Source organism: Patagioenas fasciata, chromosome 2 (assembly GCF_037038585.1).
Source record: "Patagioenas fasciata isolate bPatFas1 chromosome 2, bPatFas1.hap1, whole genome shotgun sequence".
Classification (NCBI taxonomy): Eukaryota; Metazoa; Chordata; class Aves; order Columbiformes; family Columbidae; genus Patagioenas; species Patagioenas fasciata.
The window spans coordinates 167,674,438-167,698,625 of NC_092521.1; the positions used below are offsets into that span (position 1 = coordinate 167,674,438).

Genomic DNA, 24,188 nt, shown 5'->3' on the forward strand with positions numbered 1-24,188 from the left:
ACTCCACACCCACTCTGGGCAGCCTGGTCCAGGCTCTGGCACCTCAAAGCGAAGAAGTTTCTCCTCATATTCAGATGGAATTTCCTGTGTTTTAGCCTGTGCCCGTTGCCCCTCACCCTGTAGCTGGGCATCACTGAAAAGAGTCTGGTTCCTCCTCTTGACAACCACCATCGAGATATTTATCAGCATAAATAACATCCCCTCTCAGCCTTATCTTCTCCAGGCTGAGCAGATCTATAGGATGACTTTCATGATGATTTCTACACTGAGAGGTAACTCAAATGAAATGGCTGTGAATCCGCTCATCTCCAGTGCTCATTATTTCATTTGTTAGCTCCATGAGACTCTCTTGACATCTGGGACAAGCAGTGGAAATTTCCTGCCAGACTCCCACAGAATCCTTTCTCAACTTTCACTCTTTACCAGAAGCCCCAAATTTCCTCTCCTACAAAAGGAGTTGTGCGTGGCTAGAAATAGATGGAGAGAGATCTGTAGAGGAAAAATTGCAGCAGCTGCTGCTGTGGTCTCAGAAGATGGCAGGAGCAACCAGTATGGCCAGCTCAGAGGAGAAGTAGCTGGACCACAAAACAGAGATCGCTGCAAGGTGCAGAGCTCAGTGCAGCTCACTCTTGTTTAATGTCTTAACCCATACAACATCATTGTCTTCCTATCAACCCCTTCAATAAGCATTTTTCAGCCCACTGACCTCTTGCTCTTTGTGGCGTGTTCAAAACCATGGACCACAACGTAGTTTGCAAAAGTGACGAAATATCTGTTGGCAAGAAAAAAACAAACAAACAAAAAACCACACAAACATGAGCTGAGTTAGATGCACAATAGCTACAAGGCTTAAGTGAGAGAGCGAAGAAGCTCATTTGAAAATGTCATGTCAGGCCCACGTTTTCAAGGGAGGCAGAGAGAGATGTAACTACTGTACCCCTCACCTTGTCTTGCTCCCCTTTGCCAGCCCATTGGTTTAACTGACGCATTGATTTTTGCACAAGTCTTGTTACAAGAAGTTTAAATCACCCTGTCATTTAGCATAAGCAGACATAAACTTGCGCAACTGTGCTGGAACGCAAATCTACAAAGGCTGAGCTTAAGATTTCAGCGTCAGCTGTATGAATTTCTTCTGTCTGAAGTAAAAATATCAGGTGTCCCACGACAATGTGTCTCATCCCACACTAGAGGGAGATCGAGCCATATTTTATCAGCAAATACCACACTTTCTTACAATAGTGGTTTCAGATAAGTTGTGTATTCTGTACAGACTAATAAGCATTTATTACATCTTTTGGGAACATGTATTTACTGCTGATTTTCAGGCCCCTGAACAGGGGCTTTGCTTCCTCCTGTATCATTCCAGTAAGCATGAGACATTGTAGGATCAGGACTGCACAGAGTGAGTCATCGAGTCATCAGAGGTGGGGTGGACACCCAACAAAACCAAGTTTTAATTTCAAAATGAGAGGAAATGAGATCTTGAGATAACCTTCTCCTTTGTGTCACCTGAAACCTCTGCACAGCTTTTCATCTTTTAGATGCCTTTTTAAGGCAAACCAATTTGAATTCCCTGACTCAGTTCCCAAATGAACAGCACACACCATTCCCTTTGCATGAAGGCAAAGTTTGTTGTGCATCACTCTCTACAATGATGCTGTCCAAGCAAAAACAAAATACAAAGTAGCCCCTTCTTCCTCCTCCCTCCACATGCATAAAAACCAACAAAACCAAGGCAAGATTAACAGCAATATCCGGGAGCCAATGCGCCCAATTTCCATTCCTGTGTGGGTACCAAACTGCACAAACAGCACAAGCCCATCTGGCAAGGGCTCAGCCACATTTGTGGCCAATGTGATGAATGAAGGATTGAACACTGTCTGACCTTTATGTCATCTCACATGTCCATAAACTGTTTTTCATCAACACACAGGTTATACATGCTACGGTGGTTTTGGTAAACATCTGATTTTGCATTGCAGACAGATAGGGAGCAAACATAATTAATTATAGAAACAGCAGTAGGGCAGTATGCTTTTTCACATCACGCCACATCCATCACTTGGTATCTTATACCTTGCCAAAAGCATTAAAATGTGGCAGAAACACATAATAGGAACTGTATCTGATGACATCTTCTTCTCCTCACCCCTATGAGCCCTTTAAACCTGGTTGTACATGCGTTTCTGTTCCTGATGACAACCCAATCTTTGCTCTTATAAATTCCCCAGGCACAAATCCTCCCTCTGTCTTCTTCTCATTTTTAAGATGCATTAAAAAACCCTATTCAAAAATACTCCACCTCTTACAAGCACACACAGAGCTACAAAAAAGGCTAATTATTATGCTGTCTGCACAGATGCCATATTCTGTAGCATTTCTCCTGAGCACTGAATGCAATCATTTCCCTGTCCTAATTACCGAACGCTAGTGGACATGACTGAACAAATTAAATACACAAATTAATTGCACCAACCTACCAGTTATCTGATAAATTTGGTCCCTTAACACTACTCCAAAATGCTTCTGTACTTACTGGATGTAGAGGCTTAGGAACAGGTCTCCTTTCCAGACAATATAAAAGTCCTGGACACAGAATGCCTCAGACGTGCTGCATTTTTGTTTCAATATCCGGTAATTTTCTTCTGTGAGGTTCCAGAGAGCTTGAAATCGATCATTCAGGAAGGCAAAGAGCTTAAAGATCTCCTTTCCCTTCTGGTCATTAGGCTCTTTGAGGAAAAGATGGGAGAAAAAAAGCAATCAGAAAGCCTTGCGCCAAGAAGTCTTGTGGAATTCATTGCCTGTACCTAATACTCAGCTCAGTTTTTCAGTGTAAAGCACGTGTATTCTTATAGGAAAACAATGCCAGGGAAGAAGATGATGATTATTTAGGGTTATGTCCCTGTGAGGGGCTTTGTCCTTCCCATTTGTGTGGGGTGTGTGGTCAGGGCAGCCTGAGAGGCTCAGACACAAGCCCTGGAAGAAAATTTTCTGCCCCTGGCCTAAAGGGCTGTTCTCTGTCTCTTTGGAGTTTAGACCAAAAAGTCAGTGACATGGAGAGGGAACCACCCTAGATGCCTAATCCAGTTGCACAACTTTTGGCCAGACAGGCTTGTGAATATTTCTACAGATTTGTTATTTCAGTGCAGCTGCTCTGATTTACTGCCAGCTCAGAACCTGCACCCACAAGTTGTACTTTCAGAGATGGGCATGGCCGCGGGCCGAGAGCAGGAATGGGCACAGCTTAGGGGTCACATATACATGAGAAGCATTTTGGATTTCCATGCAACATGCTGGAAACAAGCCTTGGATTGGGGGTAGAGGCTGACACTCATTAAAAACTGGATTGGCATCTAAAAACAACAGGAACCACAGTGCTAGGCTTGAATGAAAGGCCATAAGCACCCTTAGGAACTCACAGCCTTAAATGAATCAATTCTACGTATCAGTTACTCCAGATAACCAACTCCCAGTGAGGCCATGGAGTTTCAGTTATAATTCCCTTCATAGGTGTGCCAGTGAGTCAAGGCTAGAACTACAGACTAAAAAGTGGTCCCCTCTGACCTACCTGCCTGGAGCAGAGGCTTGAGGACAAGAGCATCTATCCGTGCCAGGCATGCTGAGAAGGTTTCTTCCACTTGGAGCAGAGATGCAGTTGGTTCAGCCGTGCACATGTCCTGGACACAACACAAAAAGCACATGTAAACTCCTTTGCAAGAGCATTCATCTACCAAGGCTTCAGTGCCCGTTGCAAGCAATCAGCTTTTCCTGCTTTTGACAGCACAGGCAGATGCAATTGCTGTCCTCTAAAAAACAACATTGAAAGTATCAGAAGAGGAAATGGGAACCCAATAGGTTCAACATGAGCTGGTGTCCCAGAAGATCTGGGCTACAGCCCATTTTCCTGAAGCCCCAGTTGAAGATCCTCTCAGGTGGGCCACGATACCTCTTCCACAAGACCTGAAAGGCCCTAAACTTCTTGATGCGTGTTAATCCTGCTTAGTGCCAGATTCATTCTCCCAGAAGAAAATCCCTGAAGTACAAACCAGCAAAGGATGAAGCAGAGCACCTCCTCCCATATCTCTCAGCAGTTTTCGGCCCAGGTGCCTCAGCCTACACTTTTTGGCATCAAAAGCTATTGTACGGAGCTGCAGAGCCATGCCAGCCATGGCCACACATCCAGCCCTCCAGAGGAACAGAGATCAGGTGTTACTCCTTCACTGCTGTTATATGTCACAACTGCTGCGTCAACTAGGAAAGCTTGCCTAAAGTGGAAGTGGGCAGCACTTATAAAAAAAAGGCAGCAAACCCATGTGAGCAAACTCCAGTAGGTTCCTCCTTCCCGGACTTAGCTCCCAAAAGAAACGTATCAGAAGAAGTGGACACTAAGAACATGTCTTAGGACACTGCTCTGGAAAAAGGTCTGGTGACGAAGATATTACGGGCAGAATCAGCTGATACTGCTAATACAAAACCTTGTGATCCTTTTAACTTTGTGAAGCAAAACAGCAAACTCAAGCGACTGAATATGGTCTGTCCACGTTTATCCTCAGCCTGGCTGCAGTGCACGCTCAAAGGCTACATTTGTGATAGTAAATAAACAAGGATATGGTATTATGCTGCAAAGATTTACATCGTTAAATTAGCAGCAGAGACTTTAGCGCAACTTATGACATCTCAGGCATGGCCCAGGGACCATTTGAAATGGGCAGCTTGCACATAGTCGTGCTGGTTTGGGAGGTATGGAGAAATTACCTATGTATATGTTATGTCATAAATACTTGGTTATGGGGCTAGACCTGATTTATTTACTAATAGAGTCTTTGGACTGTCCTCAGGAGAAGCTGAACTCAGGCTATCTGCTGGTGGCATATTCTCAGACATCCTGAACCTCTACCCTGATTACTACAAACAATAGATGAGATTTATTCTCCTTGTGTTGAGATGTTGGGAAGTTAGACATAGAAACCTAACCCTACTTTATACTTCATGGAAAGAAATTCCATGGGCTACAAAAAGGTCACCTGGGTGGGGTGACTAAGTTAGGTGGGAACGTCTCATTCTTATGCTTCACATGTGGGTGGATTCCCTGCCAAATAAGACTTTGAGCTCCCTAAAGTCACAAAACTCTGCTTAGGAACTGCCTTTTCAGGTCATCCTGGAGCTCGGGCTCAAATGGTGTCAAAGAACAAGGGACACTTTGCAGTTTGAATGGTCAGCTGGCCTGGTTTTAAGTGCGTGTTCAGATCCAGACCCAACTGACTGCACAGATGAACGACGTCTTCTCCTTAGTAATCACTGCCTCTTAGATTTCTTTTGTCTGAAAAACAGAAATCATTACAAAATCCCATAATCTCATTACCCTGAAAGTTTTCGTACATCAAGGTCTGCATGACCATAAAGCTATTTTCTGCAGGAACACTGACGATTCATCCCAGAGCATAGCTCTAGGAATGCAAACAGGTCAAAAAGCTGGAATCTCAACTCCTCCTGGCCCCTCCCAGGGAAGGCAACTGAGCCAGGAAAGAAGCAAAACAAACCAGCAGCCAGACAGCTCTCACCCCACAGCACAGGACAGATCTAAGAGCTGTTTATTTTTTTGCTATGACTTAATCCCCTGTCTTGCATACACAAAGATGAAGTTGTTTCTCACAGGTCCTAGAGAGCACTCAAGCTTGTTAGAAATTTCTGAGCAGAAGTAGCTTGCACATTAATGTTTACAGATATATAAAAGGTGAGTGCTAGGAGGATAGAGCCAGGCTCTTCTCGGTGACAACCAATGATAGGACAAGGCGTAATGGGTACAAACTGGAACACAGGAGGTTCCACTTCAATTTGAGAAGAAACTTGTTCATGGTGAGGGTGGCAGAGCCTGGCCCAGGCTGCCCAGGGGGGTTGTGGAGTCTCCTTCTCTGCAGACATTCAAACCCGCCTGGACCCCTTCCTGTGGAACCTCAGCTGGGTGTTCCTGCTCCGGGGGGATTGCACTGGATGAGCTTCCCAGGTTCCTTCCAATCCCTGACATTCTGTGCTTCTGTGATTGGTGAGTAAAATCAGGCTGGATATGTGACAACATTTCAAATGCTTCAACAGACCAGCAGGTAGTCAGTGTGGTCATATTAGGCTCACAGAGGTCTGATGGATTTTATTTATTTACATTTTTTTAAGCCTGACTATTTTGTCTTTTTTTGGGGGAAGAAGGGAATATGATTTCACCATTTCAGGTCGCTCTACTATGAGAGGCTCTTTTTCTCTACCTGGTCCTCCTTTAATTCTGCAAGAAGATGTTTTATCTTATGCAAAATAAAAATAATGGATGCTAGATGCCAAGCTCAGGTGGTCTCCCCCAAACTCTTAGACAAACAGACAGAGAAGCCACCCATTCACTTCATACAGATGGCTTCATGTAAACTGAATAACTCAAGCCAAGGGTGTGGATATCCACAGCTTTGCTCCACAGGACCATGACAGTCCATGAGCAGAGGCAGGAGGATGAGGAGTCTTCTCAGGGCTGAAGAGCACACATGCAACACTACAGGAACGTCACTGCCCCAGCCTAAGTGTTGGTTGGTTACTTCTGTAATGGTCACCTGAAAGAAGAACTATGGATTTCCAAGGTGGACCTACTGATCTGGATGCACCATTGCCCCTTCCAACCGTGAACTGGTCCCACAACATGGCTCCTGCCCATCTGCAATCCAGGTTTATTCGTGGTTTAAACTAAAGTACATGACAGCCTGAGCTCAGACCTTACAGGGATGACCCCAAAGCACTCTCATGGTGTAGGATGTGGGTTGAGAAACCCCTGAAACAGCAACACTGTACAGACACCTAAGCTGACTCTGCAAAACTCAGAACCATTTGGATAGTCTTTTCCACTAACCTAATACAGAGTTAACACAGTGTTTTGGTTTGCATTTGGTGTTGGTTTTTTTCTTTTTAGCAATCATGTTCTCACCCTTCCTCAGAAAATTTGTGGTCTACTTCCAGCCTGAACACGACAGTCAGGGATCATTTGCTAAGCAGCATCAGCCAGCTTTCAAAACAGCCCTTCCGGCACTACAAAAAGACCGAAGTTGCCACATCGCATCACTCAATAAGGTACACGTGAGTTTCAGCCACTATTTCCAGGCTTTCCCCATCAGTGCTGTGAGAACAGCATTTGCACACTTATTCTAGCCCAGCCAGGCAAAGAAGATTTGAAGTTCGTTGCTTAGTGAACAAAAAGAATGCTGGCTCAGCCACAGAGGGCAAAGGAAACAATCGGGACTGTGCAAGGGCACATGGGGGTCACGTCGTACGTTCACTTGTGTGAACAACTGAATGCAAACTCCAGTGTTGCTGGGTGATGGGAGCACTGAGCAGAAACCTGGGGCTGTCACATGCTGTCTTCACCCGACCTGGATGCAGCTTTCACATGACTCTGTGTGTTGTAATTCTGTGTTTGCTCTGTGAATGGCAAGGGAAGCTTAGGATCACAAAATCATAGAGCAATTTGGGTTTGAAGGGACCTTTAAAACTCTTTGAGTCCAACCCGTGCCATGAGCAGGGACATCTTCACCAGCTCAGGTTGCTCAGAGCCCCGTCCAGCCTGGCCTGGGATGTCTCCAGGGATGGTTCATCCACCACCTCTCTGGACAACCTGGGCCAGGCTCTCATCACACTCATAAAAAATTTCTTCCTCATGTCTAACTTGAATCTCTCCATTTTTAGTTTAAAACCATCACCCCTTGTCCTGTCATAACACGCTCTTCTAAAAAGTCTGTCCTTATCTTTCCTCTCGGCCCCTTTTAAGTACAGAAGGGCTGCAATAAGGTGTCCCTGGAGCCTTCTCTTCTCCAGCTGAACACCCCAACTCTCTCAGCCTGTCCCAGCTTGAGCAGAGCCACACTCAGCCTGTTTGCAAGGTTTTAGTCTGTTCTCCATGGATGGCTCTGCTGCCAGGGAGTCAAGACCTTTGGAGATGGTGCACTCCTGATGGCCAGAATTGAAGGAGATGCACCGCCAAGGAAGAGTCCAGTAGCACATAGCATGGCAGCAACTGGTTTTATGTGCAAAATCAGAAAGTCTATGGCCTTTGACTATGAAGATTTCCACTGGCAAAACGAAACAGCCCCCGGTCTGCTTCAGGCTTCCATGAGAAATGATGAGATCTCCATAGGAGAACGTTTTCCTACAGATGGAATTCCTTAAATGAACGGACAAGAAAGCTGTACAGCACAGGTCTGTATTTAGAGAAGGGACACATAACAGTATTCATTTAAAAACAGGAAAAAGACCTTGAGAAACAGCTTTTGTAGGAGTCACCAGATTTATGTGGCTCATCATGATCTTGGTCTGTCTGCTCATCATGACAATGTGGGCAGAAAAAAGGGTGATGGAGCAGCTAATATCAGCCTAAGTGGTTGCTGAGCATCCAATGGATGGGAGCAGCCTGGGTCATCTGAAGGAACATTCATCCTCAATAGGGTCTGTCCAAAGCATCTAAATGCACATTTCAGCAAGAAAAGACAGCTCTTGAGGAGACACAGTAGGTTGTTATACCCAGTTTCAAGAAATTGGCAGAAAGGTGGGTGGAACAGATAGGAAACCAAGAAAAGAGACATTTTGGTGAAATGCTGAGCCTCATCAGCTTTACATAGAATCTGTATCTCTGAGGTAGCTGTTCCACCAGAAAAATGTCTGGAAAACCCCACATATCTCAGATGTGACACAAAGTTTCTGATGGAAACACGCATCTAGTCAAACAATCTTATCAGATCCTGTACATTAAGGAACAATCTGCACATCCACAGAAGGATTATTCATTTTCCATCTTCCTCTTGGGAATACCCCTCTGCGTTGAAGATTATCAGTCAACAAAAGCACTTCTTAGATGGGAGGAACATGTCATAAACTATGCCAGATTTAGGGAGTGCTCAAGGCGTTTTAATACTAAAGCATCTGGGATGTAAATGCCACAACCTATGAGGACAGGCTGAGAGAGTTGGGTGTTCAGCCTGGAGAGAGAAGCTCCGGGGAGACCTTATTGTGGCCTTTCTGGACAAAACGTGGCCTACAAGAAAGATGGGGACAGACCTTTGAGGAGGGCCTGTTGTGATAGGAGAAGGGGTGATGGTTTAAACTAAAGGAGGGGAGATTCAGGCCGAACATGAGGGAGAAATTGTTGGCCCTGAGGGTGGTGAGAGCCTGGCCCAGGTACCCAGAGAGGTGGTGGATGAACCATCCCTGGAGACATCCCAGGCCAGGCTGGACGGGCTCTGAGCAACCTGAGCTGGTGAAGATGTCCCTGTCATGGCAGGGGTGGCACCGGATGAGCTTTGAAGGTCCTTTCAACCCAAACCATCCTGTGATTCTATGACTATGTTTCCTGTAGGCCCTTCTCTCATTAAACTCTTTTGTTTGCCTGCATCAGCCCCTTTGCAGCCCTTTCCAATCTCATCCATCATCTTGCTACAATTAACTGTCTCAAAAATTAAGTCAGTCCATCAGTTTGTCACATACAGTCCTCAGGTGTTCCTTCTCCGGCAGGGGGATTGGACTAGATTGATCTTTTGAGGTCCCTTCCAATACCTAACATTCTGTGATTCTGTTATTCTGAGAAACAGGACAAGTTTTCCCCTCCCTGCCCTTTGAGAGGCAGCAGAATTGAGTATGTCATTGTTGCAGAGGCAGAGATAAAGCTGCTTTAATTCAAACCCTAGTTTAGAAGTAAATAAAAACATTCAAAATTGAAGCCAAGAGGTATTAAAGATACATCTCTGTCAGGGTGAACCTGAAACTCTTCCTCAGATATTGTTTTTCACTCTAGGTCACTTTCTCTCATGTCAATAGTGGTGTTGCTTCTAACTAAAGCATCTAAAATCATCTAAGAATGCAATACAGAGCATAAACAGTTGGACCAGTAAACGCCTCTCCACTTTGCAGCAGGATACAGTCTAAAACATTTGAAATTTTAAACTCTCTCCTTGCCAGGCTGTCTTCTAGATGCCCAGAATTTAGTGCTTGGTGTTAAGCACTCACTCACCCTTTGCACGAACATTATATCTTTCCCCAAGCAGTGTGTCTCTCTAAAGGATGCACATTACAGGGCAGAATAATATATAGTTCTGCACAAAACCTGCCATTAGGGAGATTCCCCCTCAGAAATTAGCAGATAAACTTATTAAAAGTTTACTGTTAGACTGAGTCAATACAGATCAGCGCTGTACCTCACATCACAGCGTGTGACATAACAGACTAATCTCAGGACCTTAAACCAGAATGAACATAGACCTAACTAGCTGTTTTGTCCCCTTGGTCAGCTCAATATCTGTACAAATAGATTTTTTTTGGGAGGAAGGAAAAATGTATTAGCATTAAGGATCGGTCTTAAGGAGATTAAAAAAAAAATGGGAAAAAAATGAAAGATTTGTAGGTCTGAGCTTGGATCATAGGCCCTAACCTTCTTTGCCAGATTATTTATAACCCTGGATGTGTTCCCTAGCATAGTTTAACTCACCATCCCATAAACATGCCCACGAGCAGAGTGGGATCTCCTCATTCAATTAGTAGTGCCAGCTCAGAGTCTGTAAATTTAGGAGCTCCTTATGCCATGGGCATAAGCTCAGGTGGCCAACACCGAGATGTTCTTCTTTCTGTCCCAACCTTCGCTGCTTTTCTCTAGGATCCAAGTATCTTCACACGTCCTAATTGTGTTTCCAGATGACATTCCCTGCTTTCACATGTCACATTCCAGCTGAGTCTGCATTCAGGCTGGCACAAAGACCATTCTGTCATGTGGAAAAACAATTCCAGGCTTTGTTTAACCAACACACTGGAGCAAATTCTCTTATTCAGACTCTGATCTTGTCATGACTCAGGATGAATTAGTGTTCAACTTACTGGAGCCACCTCATGAGCAGACAGAAACAATGTACGAGTTAAGAGGTAATTGGGAATAAACAGGGCAGAAAGACAATAAAACCCCAATCCCAAATCAGCTCCTAGCAGCATAAAAAGGAGGAAAAGAACTACAGAGATAGCAGTTACTTGGATTAGGCTTTAGCAAGAGATATAGGTAGCGTGCCAATTACAACCATGTGAAGGAACTAAGGGGCTTTTTTCAAGATTTGTTGAACAAAAATTTTGTTCAACCTTGAGGTTCTTGGGGATATGGTTTAGTGACAGTGTTAGGTTAATGGTTGAACTTGATGATATTGAGGGTCTCTTCCAACCAAAATGATTCTACAATTTTCCTTACCAAGCGAAACTGCTGAGCAGGACAGCAATGAAAGTAGGTAGGCACAGTACACCACATAGTTTAGAAACATGAGAGGATTAAAAAACTCATCAAGACTCCCACCCTGAACACAAGACCCTCAGGCTTTCAGTCAATCCTCTACTTTGCCCTGGTGAGACCACACCTGGAATATTGTGTCCAGTTGTGGCCCCTCAGTTCCAGAAGGACAGGGAACTGCTGCAGAGAGTCCAGCGCAGGGCAACAAAGATGCTGAAGGGAGTGGAGCATCTCCCGTGTGAGGAAAGGCTGAGGGAGCTGGGGCTCTGGAGCTGGAGAAGAGGAGACTGAGGGGGGACTCATTCCTGCGGATCAATATGGAAAGAGGCAGTGTCAGGAGGAGGGAACCAGGCTCTTCTCGGTGACAACCAACAGTAGGACAAGGGATAATGGGTGCAAACTGGAACACAGGAGGTTCCACTTAAATTTGAGAAGAAACTTCTTCTCAGTGAGGGTATCAGAACACTGGAACAGGCTGCCCAAGGGGGTTGTGGAGTCTCCTTCTCTGCAGACATTCAAACCCGCCTGGACACCTTCCTGTGGAACCTCAGCTGGGTGTTTCTGCTCCGGCGGGGGATTGGACTAGATGATATTTTGAGGTCCCTTCCAATCCCTAACATCCTGTGATTCTGTGAGGCCATACAGCAAACATTTGGAGCACAGTACAGCCACCTCTACCCTCAAGCCATGGGGCCAGTTCAGGACAAACAGCAGAACAATCAACGTCACCACGTATAATTAAGCCATGGAACTCACTGCCACAGAGTCTGTCATTGCTATTAGAATACTATACATGCATTCAAAAGCAGCTGCACCAGTCCACGGAAGAAAAATCAATTAAAAGCTAATAAAAACAAAGCCATAAACTCCAGCTCGGGAAGTCCCTGAGGAGGCAAGAAGCACACATTGAGGAAGTATTACTACAACCCTTTCCAGGTTTTGTGCTGTTCTTCTCCAGGCATGTTCTTCTGCATTATGAGAAGCGAGATAGAATCACAGAATCACAGAACAGCTGGGGTTGGAAGGGACCTTCAAAGCTCATCTCATCCAATCCCCTGCTATAAGCAGGGACACCTTCACCCAGCTCAGGTTGCTCAGAACCCCATCCAGCCTGGCCTGGGATGTCTCCAGGGATGGGGCATCCCCATTTTCTCCCTGGGAAACCTAGGCCAGGGTCTCACCATGCTCATCATAAAAATTTTCTTCCCCTTGTCTGGCCTGAATCTCCCCTCTTTCAGTTTAAAACAATCACCCCTTGTCCTATCACAACCGGCCCTGCTAAAAAGTCTGTCCCCATTTTTCTTTTAGGCCCCTTTTAAGCACAGAAAGCCTGCAATAAGGTCTCCCCGGAGCTTCTCTTCTCCAGGCTGAACACCCAACTCTCTCAGCCTGTACCTCAAGCCTGGCTTGATAGTGCTGATTTTTCACATCCGTCATAAAATTGTTTGTGGCCGCCTCCATAGCAGAACTGACCTCAAGAACTGAAGAGACAGTGCAAGGTTGCCAAAATATCAACCACATAAAAAACTCAGCAAATTTAGGATAACAGTATGTGGCCAGGAGCTTACGAAGGGTCAAACAAGCATTCAGTACTCTCTTCAGAAAGCGGTGAAGCTGTACAACTGATTTTTCAGCCCAAGGAGGACCTCTTCCCACCCCAGACTTTTGTCTTCTTCCACCTTCAACACAGAAAAACAGGAAAAACAGGAAGCTGTGCGTGGGGGAGGGGAGTGTGTTTTTCTTTTTTCAAAAACAAGGAACACTAAAGCTTTACATAAACCTCATCTGACACAACTTTTTCTTCTTTCTTCCCCAAACCCAACTTGGAAGCTCATGTCACTTCCTTACGGGCTCACTCTTGAGCCCAGTAAAAGCAACCATAAAGCTCTAGTTGACTTCAAAACGACGAAATCCATCTGCCCTTTCTGGGTGTCTGAATGCTGAACTACCCAGCCCAAACTCTCTTCGTCACCAACAAGGAGGCACATGAGAAGCTGAATTTAATCCAGCATCAGTGAGATGAGCAGACCTCTGGGCATACCTGGTCTCTCTCCACTAACTACAGAATGAAACAGCTCAAATAAGACCCTCTACTTGTTGAAAACTAAGGCTAGAGAAGATCACTTTCACCACAATTAAAGGTATAATTCAGCCTTTGCAAACAGCAAGGCATGTACTATAAGGCCCACAGGTGAGATGATGATTACTTAGTGGCTTAATCACTCATGGCCTTGTAGCTTCCATTATCATTATCACTTGCAAGCAGCTTATGCATGCAGAAGCGTAACTATTTTGACCCAGCAACTTGGGGCTACTGGATGAAACTCCAAACCAAACCTGAAAACACTACCAGGTATCTGAAGGAAGCAGAGGAGATTGTGAGAAGAGGCAACTCAGTAATTCTCCACTAAAGAAGAAACATGGGAAAGCCAGAAGACAGCGCCAAGGGACAATCCTTGTGTCACAACTCTGGTAGCAGCTTTGGGAGCAGGAGCTCCTCTCCTTGGCCTCATATTCCCAATGTCCCTACTCTGCTTTTCCAAAGCAAATGGAATTTCAGCGTGTCATCATAAAGCAATAAAAGTGACAGAGTGCTGCACATTTGGGTTTAGAATACATGTTACCATCTACATCAAACCAGTTTTGAGTCAGATTCTGAGTATCAAAGTCTGAATTACAGCCTACAAACTAACCCTGAGGCACAAACAATATCAGAGGAGTGTCCCTTGTGACAATGGGAGAGCTGGTAGCATATGCTTCACGTATGAGAGGGAGTCCAATGTATAGTAATGTCTTCTCCCTAAACCATCCTTTCCACTCTAGACATCCAGAACTTGAATAGGACCAGAGGGGATCTCACTTCCTTTGTGATAAAAGACAGAAAATCATCATAAAACTGAAGTAGTAGCCACTTTTGAGGTGTTTGGCTCCACCAGATATTCACAAGTGAGGCTCTGGATCTATCCTCTAGCCGTCCTGCCTTTTGACACCACTACTTGCCTCTCCTGCCATCTCATAGATGTTTACTTATGCTAGAGGCCACGTCCAAAAGCTGACAACGTGTCACTGCAAAATGTCACTTAGAAAACCTCCCAGATCTGCCCGACCAAGTGAACCATGCAAAGCCTAAACACTTCACAGCATCCCAAATACATGCCAAAAATAAGGCAGGGCTTAAGTCCTTACAAAAGAACAGGAATGGAGAAAAAAAAAGAACTTGCTTGAATTAGTTTAATCCATGTACTCAGCCTTTCTCTCCTTTGTGTTTGGATCCCTTAAACTCCTTCATATCCAGAAACATTAACAACAATCCCGACTGAAGAACTGCCAGATTTTTCTTCCTTTAGTGACCAAGACCTTTACCAAAGACCAATTGTCATAGGAAGCTTCTAGTGTTTCACCAAACCCTTCAGGTGCTCTTGGAGGACCAATTACAAGCCACTGAAGGCAGGACAGACTTGCAAAGAGTCGCCGGTGCTTCATAACCTCTGATCACCATTCTGGGATGCCGCAGTTCAATGAGGTGCTTTGAATGCCAAAACCCAGGTCTTTTGATGACCTGGAGAGCTGGTCAGAAGATCTGACAAAACTGTTTCACAAGAAAATTCCTGTTCGTTGAGCGCAAAGTACTTTGCATGAGTGCTTTCCAATTCAACAGGAATGTAAACAATACCAGACCAGGTCAGGCCAGTTGTCCAGCTAGTCTGGCAGTAAGAATAAGAGCTGTTATTTAGAGCACAAACAGAAGCTTGGCCACTTTCTGAGGTTCATTCCTCTGGTATTCCCCAACCAACCAACTGTTGCATCAGGGATCTCAAAACCCTATTCCAAATATCTGCCTATGGACCTGTTGCCCTTGAATTTATTTTATCCCTTTTAACTGTTTGCCTCCGAAATGCATTAATGCATTCAAGACAGGGTACTGAAGGACATTTCTGCCCAATTTCCTTGCAGACCCTCAAAAATCTCGTCTTGCAGCTCATTGGGAATTGAAATCATTGCAAGAGCAATAATGAAACTACCAGACTCGGGGAGCAGCTGCAAGGTCTAGGAAGCTTCCAGACCATGGGAAATTTCCACAAACAGACACAGCTTTGGTGCAGGTCCAAATTAAGCTAAGCTAAAGTTTAAAAACAGTCCCTCCTGTGAACTGCAGCTCCTCCTCTTCTGTCTCTAAACATGTAGGTTTTTTGTTACGTTTAAAAAGCATTAAGTGTGTCACTGTTCCCCTGTAATTGGGCCTTTGACCCATACTTTTCACTTGACACCTGCAAGCTTTTGACCACTTCCCTCCCTTGCAGAAACCCAGGTGAGCTTATCAGCCTCTCTCGCCCTGACTAATTAGCTGGGTATTGGTTTCTTTACTCTGCCAGGTGAGCTGTGCAACCTCAGCGTGAACGCTCGGGTTTCCAGCCTTACTTCATCAGGCTTGTGTTGCCAGGTGAGGCTGGAAAATCCCTCCCTCCAAACAGGAGCAAGCCTCAGCACACATGGCATCAGGCGGCTGCCTGCAGGAGAGGGACCGTGCGTGCACATGCTTCTCCAGCATCCCTTTCTGCAAAACACAAGGTTAAAGCAAGCAGAGAATTTAATATCTCAAGTCTGGACCATACTGGGAATTAAACACCTTAAAGACCACACTTACTTTATGCAAGGCCAGCGTATTCTCTAGATGAAGCACAGGGCTTCATGCAAGTGTGTTTTATAGTCCACAAAAATGTACTCCACACCTTTGGCCACTTGCACAGGTAAAAGTTCTACCTGTAGGAAACACTCTTAAACTTTACTCTGCCGCAGGACTTTCGCTTATAGCACATACAACAATCCCTTCAGCCTGCTAAGGCTGGTCTTAACACCCTTCCTACAGTACGTAGCTAAACATAAAACTGAGCCTGAGGATCAATGGGAAAACAACCAGCCAACGAATAGGACTCACGAAACCCAAAAATAACCAGCACGTAGAGCGACGTACCTTGCATAAGGCGGCCAATTAAATTTCCCCCGTGGTAAAGGCTACGGCAGCAGCTTTTCTGAGCTTCCGAGTCCTGAACTACTCAGTGCTCCCAGAGTCGCCGCTCTCCCCTCCCACCTTTCCCTCCCACATCCATCCGCCTCGTTTGCCGAAACACAGATCTGGGCCTGTTCATTAGATGAGACACCCACAGAGCCCAGAGAGACAATTACGAAACCCGTGCAAATAAGGTTTCTAAAGCAGTTGCTTGTTATTTGCCTGTTTTTCAGAAGGAGATTTTGCGATCTGTGCTCTTTCACCTCACGTGTTGGATAAACTTAAAATACAAGAAACCGAAAGGGGAAAGGACAGGATGTGTTTTCCTTTGTGCAGTGGCTTTTCTCAGCTCTAATTCCTCTTCACCTACAGTGCATTCCCACAGCACTTTGCCAAACAGAGGTCCTGTGCTTTTTCTTCTTGTTCTGCCAGTCTCCCCCCTCGTTGTGACTCCGGCGGTTGCTGCAGCTCGCAGACGGAAACCCTGGGAAACGGAACGTTTCCTGCTATTCAGAGCCCGCTGCGGAGAGCGTGTGACAGCCCGCACGTGATGCCTGCACAGCCTGTCCTCTGCTACACCTCACCCAGCAGTAACTATTTCCCCTTCTTCCAAGAAAAAGCTAAAAACAAACCCCACCCCACCCCCAAATCCGTCTGTCAGGAGAACCCAGAATCCTCCCCAGCCCATCAGTTCAGGTGCAGCCACCACCCCATCTCCTAAAGCACAAAAGAATTGTCCTGGTTGATCCACAATTGCAGCAAATCCGCACAAGCGTTTTGTCAAAGCAGCAGCCGCCACCATACACACTCTCCACATCAGAAAAAATTATAATAGATAATGCTGCCGAACAAAAGCCCCATGACCTCCCCTTCTGCTTCAGAGCACAAACAAAGCCCCATTCTTTCCCAGGCACTCTGACATGTTACAACTCAGGAGCTCACATCCTCCCCAGCTATATGATCTCAAGGACTTTTACAAAATACTTGAACTTACTTTGGGCTGAGAGATCGGGACAGGTCAGCTTCTGTAGCAAGGATTCTCAAGGCGTAACAGGAGACAAGAGGTGTCTCAATCTCCTTTTGTTTGTAGAGGTTCTTCTATTGTGTTGACTTCCTTCCCATTTCCCCGGACTCCTGGGATCTTTTCAGAGTGGGATGTGCCCATAACTCACTGTCTGCCTCAACACAATGGTTCACACCACACGGGCAGGCAGAACAGCAGCTCTTCTAGGCAGTGGGGGACAATTCCAGAGGAGGATACAGGCAAGGAATGAGAAGGATGAGCGAGCAATGAGCTCACTGCCGGCCCTCCTACCTGCTCTGCAAGCTGTGAAGTCAAAGAGCTGGCGATCAGGACTTTGATGCAATGACACACCTTTTTCTTCCAGTCTAAAATTTGGAATGAAATCAGATTTTCCACATCCTGAAGGAGTTCTCACTCACAAGGGACTAGATGGCAACAAGCACCTCGAGACTTTTTGAAGTCTTTGCATTGGTGCTTGAGCCCAGGAGGACTTTACAGCTTCCAGCACCTATATGGATGGAGGTTCCTTCCTGGCAGACCTTACGATAATGTCCACTCTCCAGAAAGGGGAGAGGGCTTCAGAGGTACCAGGAGCTCTGCTCCATGCTGGGGGTGACGGACAATGGAGAGTCCACCTTACATCTAAGGTCTTCTGCTTCAACCCACCAAGCGTGTTTGGGTCTGGGCCTCAAGCTCAGCTTTGTGGCTTGTTTCTGTACAGTTTTGGTCAAGTGGCTTGTTGTGCATGCTTTGGATTAATGTTTTTTTCCCCTGTTATTCTGTTTAACTTCAGATGAGTGATTGTGTGTCGAAACAAAGAGGGGTCATAACAGTGTGATTTGGGACACTTCTTTTACTTCTGCTTTTGTTTCCTCTGCAGAATTCAATTTCCAGTCACTCAGCTTTGCTGAAATGACATTTGTGTGAATTCTAAGCATGTTCAGCCTGAGACGTCCAGGCTGCTTCTCAACCTTATCCCCAAGGAGCAGAAGCAGAAACTCCAAGTCCTGATATTTGTACCTTTACATTTAATCCCTAATCACCCTTGCTCCTTTGGATGCCTCTGACAGGTCAGACAGCCAAGATTTTTCTTTATCTTCCTCTGAATAGCTTCACATTCTTGCTCCCTACGTGCCATCTTCAACAGAGATAAGACCTCCAGTTTCTAGACCAGGATATTTCCCACCATCAACCAACCTGTGCCCATTTCACGGACAACTCGTCTGGTTGTTCAGCAGCCACCACAGGTTACAACATGAATTGATGTTCTTTTACTTTAAAACACTGGGCCAAAAATGACAGTGATTTGCTACTACTTGAGGAACCACTGATCCAGCTTAGAGTTAGGACCACTCAGACTCTGTTACATCCATGATGGGAGCCTTCAACACACTCTGGGCATCTTTACATCCAGCCTTTAGGACTAGAATTAATTTGGGCTGGACATGAAGGGTAAGACACAACATGGTCCATCACCTATATTGTACAGACAGTATTATCTTAAGATAGAGACTGATACTGGGTCTCAATAGTGCTCTGATGTCCAGGACATTTCTGCAGGAGACAGAACCGTGATGAGGACACAGAGGTTTTGAGACACGCTTCTCACCTTGTAAATGTAATACTGCAATTACTTCCTTATCCTGCTTTGATTTGAGGAGGAAGAAACATACCCAAAGACATATTTTGCAGATAAGTAAGAAAAAATGTCCTGTTTTGATCTCAGAAACTTGTTGTTTTTAAGACTTGAATTAAAAGAGACAGTAGCCCCTAGAGACTTTTAACGGTAAAAAATAAAACATAAAAAGCAAAACACAGGAAAATAAAACAAATCAAAACCAAAAAATCAGGGACACATTCACAGATGGAGCTTTTCTTTTTTTAAAAAAAAGAGTCTATACCTGATTTTTTGTCAGAACTAAGCTTCTCCTACTAACAAGTTTTTTATTAAATAAACACAGCGGTTTTCCACAGAAGTCTTTATAAATCTCCCCTATCAGCACCAGGTCTCTCTCCTGTTATCTGAGCAGATCGTTGTTAATGAATTTCTCGCTGGCTATCTGCAGCCGCAGATCTTAAACATTGAGCACGTGGGATCATTCCTAACCAGGAGCTTAGGGGATGCTACTAGCATTCATTTGTCTGCAGACAGCAGTATCAGCTGGTCCAGGCTTTATATTCTTCTGTTCTGCTTGACATCAGCTTTAAATCTTTGTTTCCTATGCTTGTATGTGTCACTCTGGGAAGGTGGTATAAAGCCAGGCTTAACACCCTAACTAGAAAGATCCACTGAGGGGATCAAGAAGGGGCAGTTGTAGTGCAATGAAACCAATTAACATTCTGTCTCCAAGAGGTCTGACCTTAAATAGATGGCACAACAAATTGGCATTCAACCACCTATAGCAATTAAAAACATTTGCCTGTCTAGAAATACCAAATGAGGTTTGATCAAGAAAACTCTAAGAGAAGGAGTTCACCTTGCTCTTCCTGCTTATGGTTTTTAGCTATGAGGACAGATTCTTCACAGTTCTCACCCCAATTTGTACCTCATGAGAAAATTTCTCCTTTCATAGAAACAAATATCAGTTTGGGTTGAAAGGGATTGTTAAAGATCATCTAGTACAACCCCCCTGCCATGGGCAGGGATGTCTTTTGCTTGACCAGGTTGCTCAAGGCCCCATTCAACCTGAATTCAAACACTTCTAATGATGAGACATCTGCAGCTTCTCTGGGCACCCTGTTCCAGTGTCTCACCATCCTCATAATTTCCTCTAAATACAGCTTCCCTGAAACAAGTTGCCTCTTCCATCAAGGAGTTTTGTTTTGTTTTGACCAAAGCCTATTTATAGCCCAAGTTCCTCTGCTGAAACTAGGTCCCAGGGAAATTCTTGAGTTCTGGGGCCAGTGACGCTGAGTCAGCTCTGTTGGCCAACACATCTTTGTATCACCAGGGCAATACCACCCCATGTTACATGAACTGACCATTCTGGAAACAGCTGATGTATGACTCAGTTAAAAGAATATCCTTGACTATGCCAGCTCCGATATGGGGCTGCTGAAACATGTCCCAGAGCAGCAGCAAACAGCCAGCAGCATCCTGTGCCCACAGCATCACTCAGTGAAACCTCAGCTCCTGCTTACCCCTGTTTGAAGGAGCTTGAAGACGCAAGAAAAAGAAGCAATTCTTTTTTTTCCCCCCACAAACTGTAGCTCCTCTTAACATAAATCTGAGTATCATAAAGCTATTTTTTTCAAAAAAAATCAGCAGCTTCATTCAGCTCTCAAGACATCCTAAGAGTTTCAGATGCACATCAGTGTCAAGTAAAACAGGATTAAGCTGGGAGATGAAAGAGGCAATGCAAATATTAGATGGCACAAGACTCATAATCCCAGTTAACACCAAACTGATATTTCTGCTGCCTTGCTACATCCATGCCACAGGATCACCAGAGGCTTTGGAAAGGAACAGGGTAGTCATAGCTGGTGGGACCTCATTGTGTTATGCTTCAGCCAGCTAAAGATCTGACACAGCACCCACCCCAGACAGGAGAAACAAGCTGGAGTACTCAAATTCACTCACCCAAGGGACTTTAACATGAAGGTGGATGTCTGATCCAAGCACGTACTCCTTAACTCAGATGCCTTGCAAGCCCAGAAGCACAATATTTGTACATGCCGTTGGGAAACTATGCGTGGAAACAGTAGCTAAGTGTGCAATTATTCTTATCTCATGCAAAAGAAGTTTCACAATCTTCTTGATAACCAAATTTGTCCTGGTTCTTTTTACTGAGGCAAAACAAGCCTTTTCCCTAAAGGGTAAGAGAGGTGTGCAAGGAAGAGTGATTAGAAAACAAGAAACTGGGATCAACAATGGGTACAGACATATTTTCTACATCTGAGGAACCATTCAGCAGCAAACCAGCACAGAAAACAAACACTTCTAGAAATTCTCTGGCCTCATGTCAGGATGCACAGAATTCAGGTAACACATACTGCAAAGAATCATGTGTCTGCATCTGTATTCCTGTTCATGAGAGACAGAGGTGACAATCAGACAAAACCAGGGACAGATGGCAACACAAGACTGACCAGGAGGAAGACAGGCACAGAACATGCACAAGGAGAGAAGGCAGGGAAAATATATCAATATGCACTCCACATCTTCCCTTACCACTTTCATTTCCTTATGTAGGAAACCCCCACGCAAAGTTAAGAGACTGACTCTTTCTACAACTTCCAGCCTTAGTATCCGCTAGACAGAGAGCTCAGATGCAAACTGAATGTCATGGTATTGATCCCACACAAGTTCTCAGCTTGAAGAGTCACGAGTTAATCCCTGGAAGTGTGCACAGTCTCGACATTTTAGCCTCAGTTGAGCAACTAGATGACCTAAATACTATTTCCCTACCTCTTTACACGACCTTCAGCAAGTCCACTCCACCTGTGCTTTCCTCTGTTAAGACAACAGCTGGTCCTGGCACTCTCTCTGATTACATGTCCATGCAGTGTGGGGTCTATGGCAGACCCAGTTCTTAGCATCAGCATTGCTGAAGGTCCACCACCGGCAGGGACTTGCTACAACTTCTTTAATTGGTATAATTGCCAGGTCATCCAAAAGTCATTGACAAGACCCTAGACAGACAGTAGCTGGTGGCCTTCACCAGATGGTGCTGGGTTCTCTTTAGAGTAAGGAAGAGCTGGAAAGGTGTAAAACCAACCCAGAGCACACTGACCGTCACCATAAGGGACAAAACTTTGGTCCTAATCCAAAGACCAAAATGTACCCAAGAATAACATGTCTCCTTGTGCCTGTTAGTCAAGCTGTACCAGTTCCTTAGTGTGCTGGATAAAATCCAGCTGCAATGAGATGGTGCTGAAACTGTGCATCATGGGCTGCACCAACTGGTCCCATCCTCCCCATCTCACACAGAACAGAAGATTAGGCTGCCAAAGCAGGAGAACTAGCTGATCATGGTGGGGATGGTCACCCTTTCAAGGTGTACCCCCTTCTGTGTCACCTGTGGTACTTGCCTCTACCCTGAGGGCAGAAGAGCCAGTCAGGATGTCATTCTATTTGGCCATAGCTGCCATCCAAAGGTCAGGCTGCTACATTGCTCTCAGAATTTTGAAAAGCTCAGATGGTTTACAGACACTTTGGGGAGATACCGAGCACCTCTACAATCACACCCAGCCCCACATCGTATCTAAAGACATAAGTTCACTTGGGACACCGTACCACATGACGTTCTTACTGCTTAGTAAAACAATTCTAATTCTTACTCCACAGAAGAAACTAGATGGAAATAGCTGTCCTTAGAGACCTTTGACAATGACAACCAACCAGTCCAGGAGAGACCTAGGGACTCTACTTGAGGATTACTTCTCTGTAACAACAAACAGAGAAAAAAGGGACCCTTTTTTAAATAAACCCATGATGGCCACTTAGTTAAAAGAATGAAACATGACTCACCTCCGAAGACTTTACTGCTCTGTGGTAGCTTGTCTAACTAAAGGCTTTGCTAAAGAGGAAAACAAACACTAGCCTCTGGCAGTCAGTCCTAATTCGGTAGGAGGTGCTATATATGCAGATAGTCAGAAAACAGGAAAACAGAGAAAGAAATGCCAACAGTTTCTTATATCAGCACCAAGCTGTCATCTTTCAGGTCAGAAGAGCTTCTTCCTCTCTGTAAAGTTATCTGAAGCCATGAGCCTTTCCATAGTTAGTGGAATGGATATGTTTCCAGAAAACTGTAATAATAAAAAAGCATTGTATTGCCCTTTTGTCGTAGCAGAATGGTTACAACCCTTCTGGCTCTGAAAATGACATAAAAATTTATCTGAGTTGAAGCAGAGGTGTGGTACCAGTGAGACAGATACACAAGTACTTCATTGTGTGAGTCTTTTAGGCTGCAAAAGAGCCCAACTGGGCAACAGCACCAAGGTCTACAGTGCTTGACTGCAAGACTATAACTTTTCCAGGGCTCTTCCGAGCAGGGTGTAACAAACACAGCTGCAATGCTGAAACCTCCTTCCCACTCCTTGGCAAGCTATGCCAAATGCATCCCACCGGTGGATCAGAGGAATCCAATAGCCAGAGGCATCTGGCACGTGGAAACATGAAATAGGAGCAAGGGTGTAGAGCTACAGATAAGTGAGAGACCCACTGAGGGAGGATGGAGAGCAGAAATCACCTAGATTTTCATTCTTAATGCATTTCTTGTGGTCAAGACCAGTCCAACCCCATCACCCAGAGGGGTCTGTGTGCATCTCCTGAGAAAGCCACCATTTGATTTGAGAGGGCTGGGAAGGGCTCTTCTCAAACACAGGCAGTGTGGGAGAAGATGACAAGAGCCATTCAGCACATAAGCAACCCTGAGGAGCACAGCGAGTCTTGGCCCAGCCTTCTCCCCCATTCCTCATTGTGGTCTGTGGCTTCCTCACAAGGGGAGGAGGAAGGGTAGGCGCCGAACCCTTTTCTTTAGCAACCAGTAACAGAACCTGAGGGAATGGCAAGAAGATGTGCCAGGGAGTTTTAGGTTGGACATTAGGAAAAGGTTCTTCACCCAGAGGGAGCTGGACAGTGGAACAGGGTCCCCAGGGAGGTATCACGGCCTCAAGCCGTGAGGCATTTGGGCAACATCCTCAGACACATGGGATGAAATCTGGGGTTGTCCTATACAGGGACAGGAGTTGGACTTGATGACCCTCATGGGTCCCTTCCAACTCCAGACATCCTATGATTCTATCCCTCCCAGTTCCCGAATACTACATTGAGATGCCAGCATAGACCAGACAACCCATCGGCAACCTACCTTAGCTGTAAGAGCAATAACGAGTCACTGCCACATTGTTCCTGGATACTGGGCAAACCATGAGGA

At 45.2% G+C, this 24,188-nt stretch overlaps 1 protein-coding gene across 4 annotated transcripts in view; it reads right to left on the reverse strand.

The window, feature by feature from the left end:
- The window catches only part of ALS2CL (ALS2 C-terminal like), a 51,644-nt gene that overhangs the window by 26,720 nt on the left and 736 nt on the right, over positions 1-24,188 (reverse strand). The window contains exons 1-4 of one of the 4 annotated variants that reach the window (XM_065830839.2): positions 17,281-17,476; positions 3,569-3,677; positions 2,537-2,729; positions 707-772 (exon numbers count right to left, since the gene is read on the reverse strand). In XM_065830839.2, coding sequence (XP_065686911.1) covers positions 707-772; positions 2,537-2,729; positions 3,569-3,674 — 365 coding nt within the window. In that variant the 5' untranslated portion in view covers positions 3,675-3,677; positions 17,281-17,476. Of the gene's footprint in view, positions 1-706; positions 773-2,536; positions 2,730-3,568; positions 3,678-4,046; positions 4,608-16,250; positions 16,344-17,280; positions 17,477-24,188 lie in introns of those variants that run through there. The other 3 variants (XM_065830838.2, XM_071805435.1, XM_065830837.2) reach the window with 3 other exon arrangements.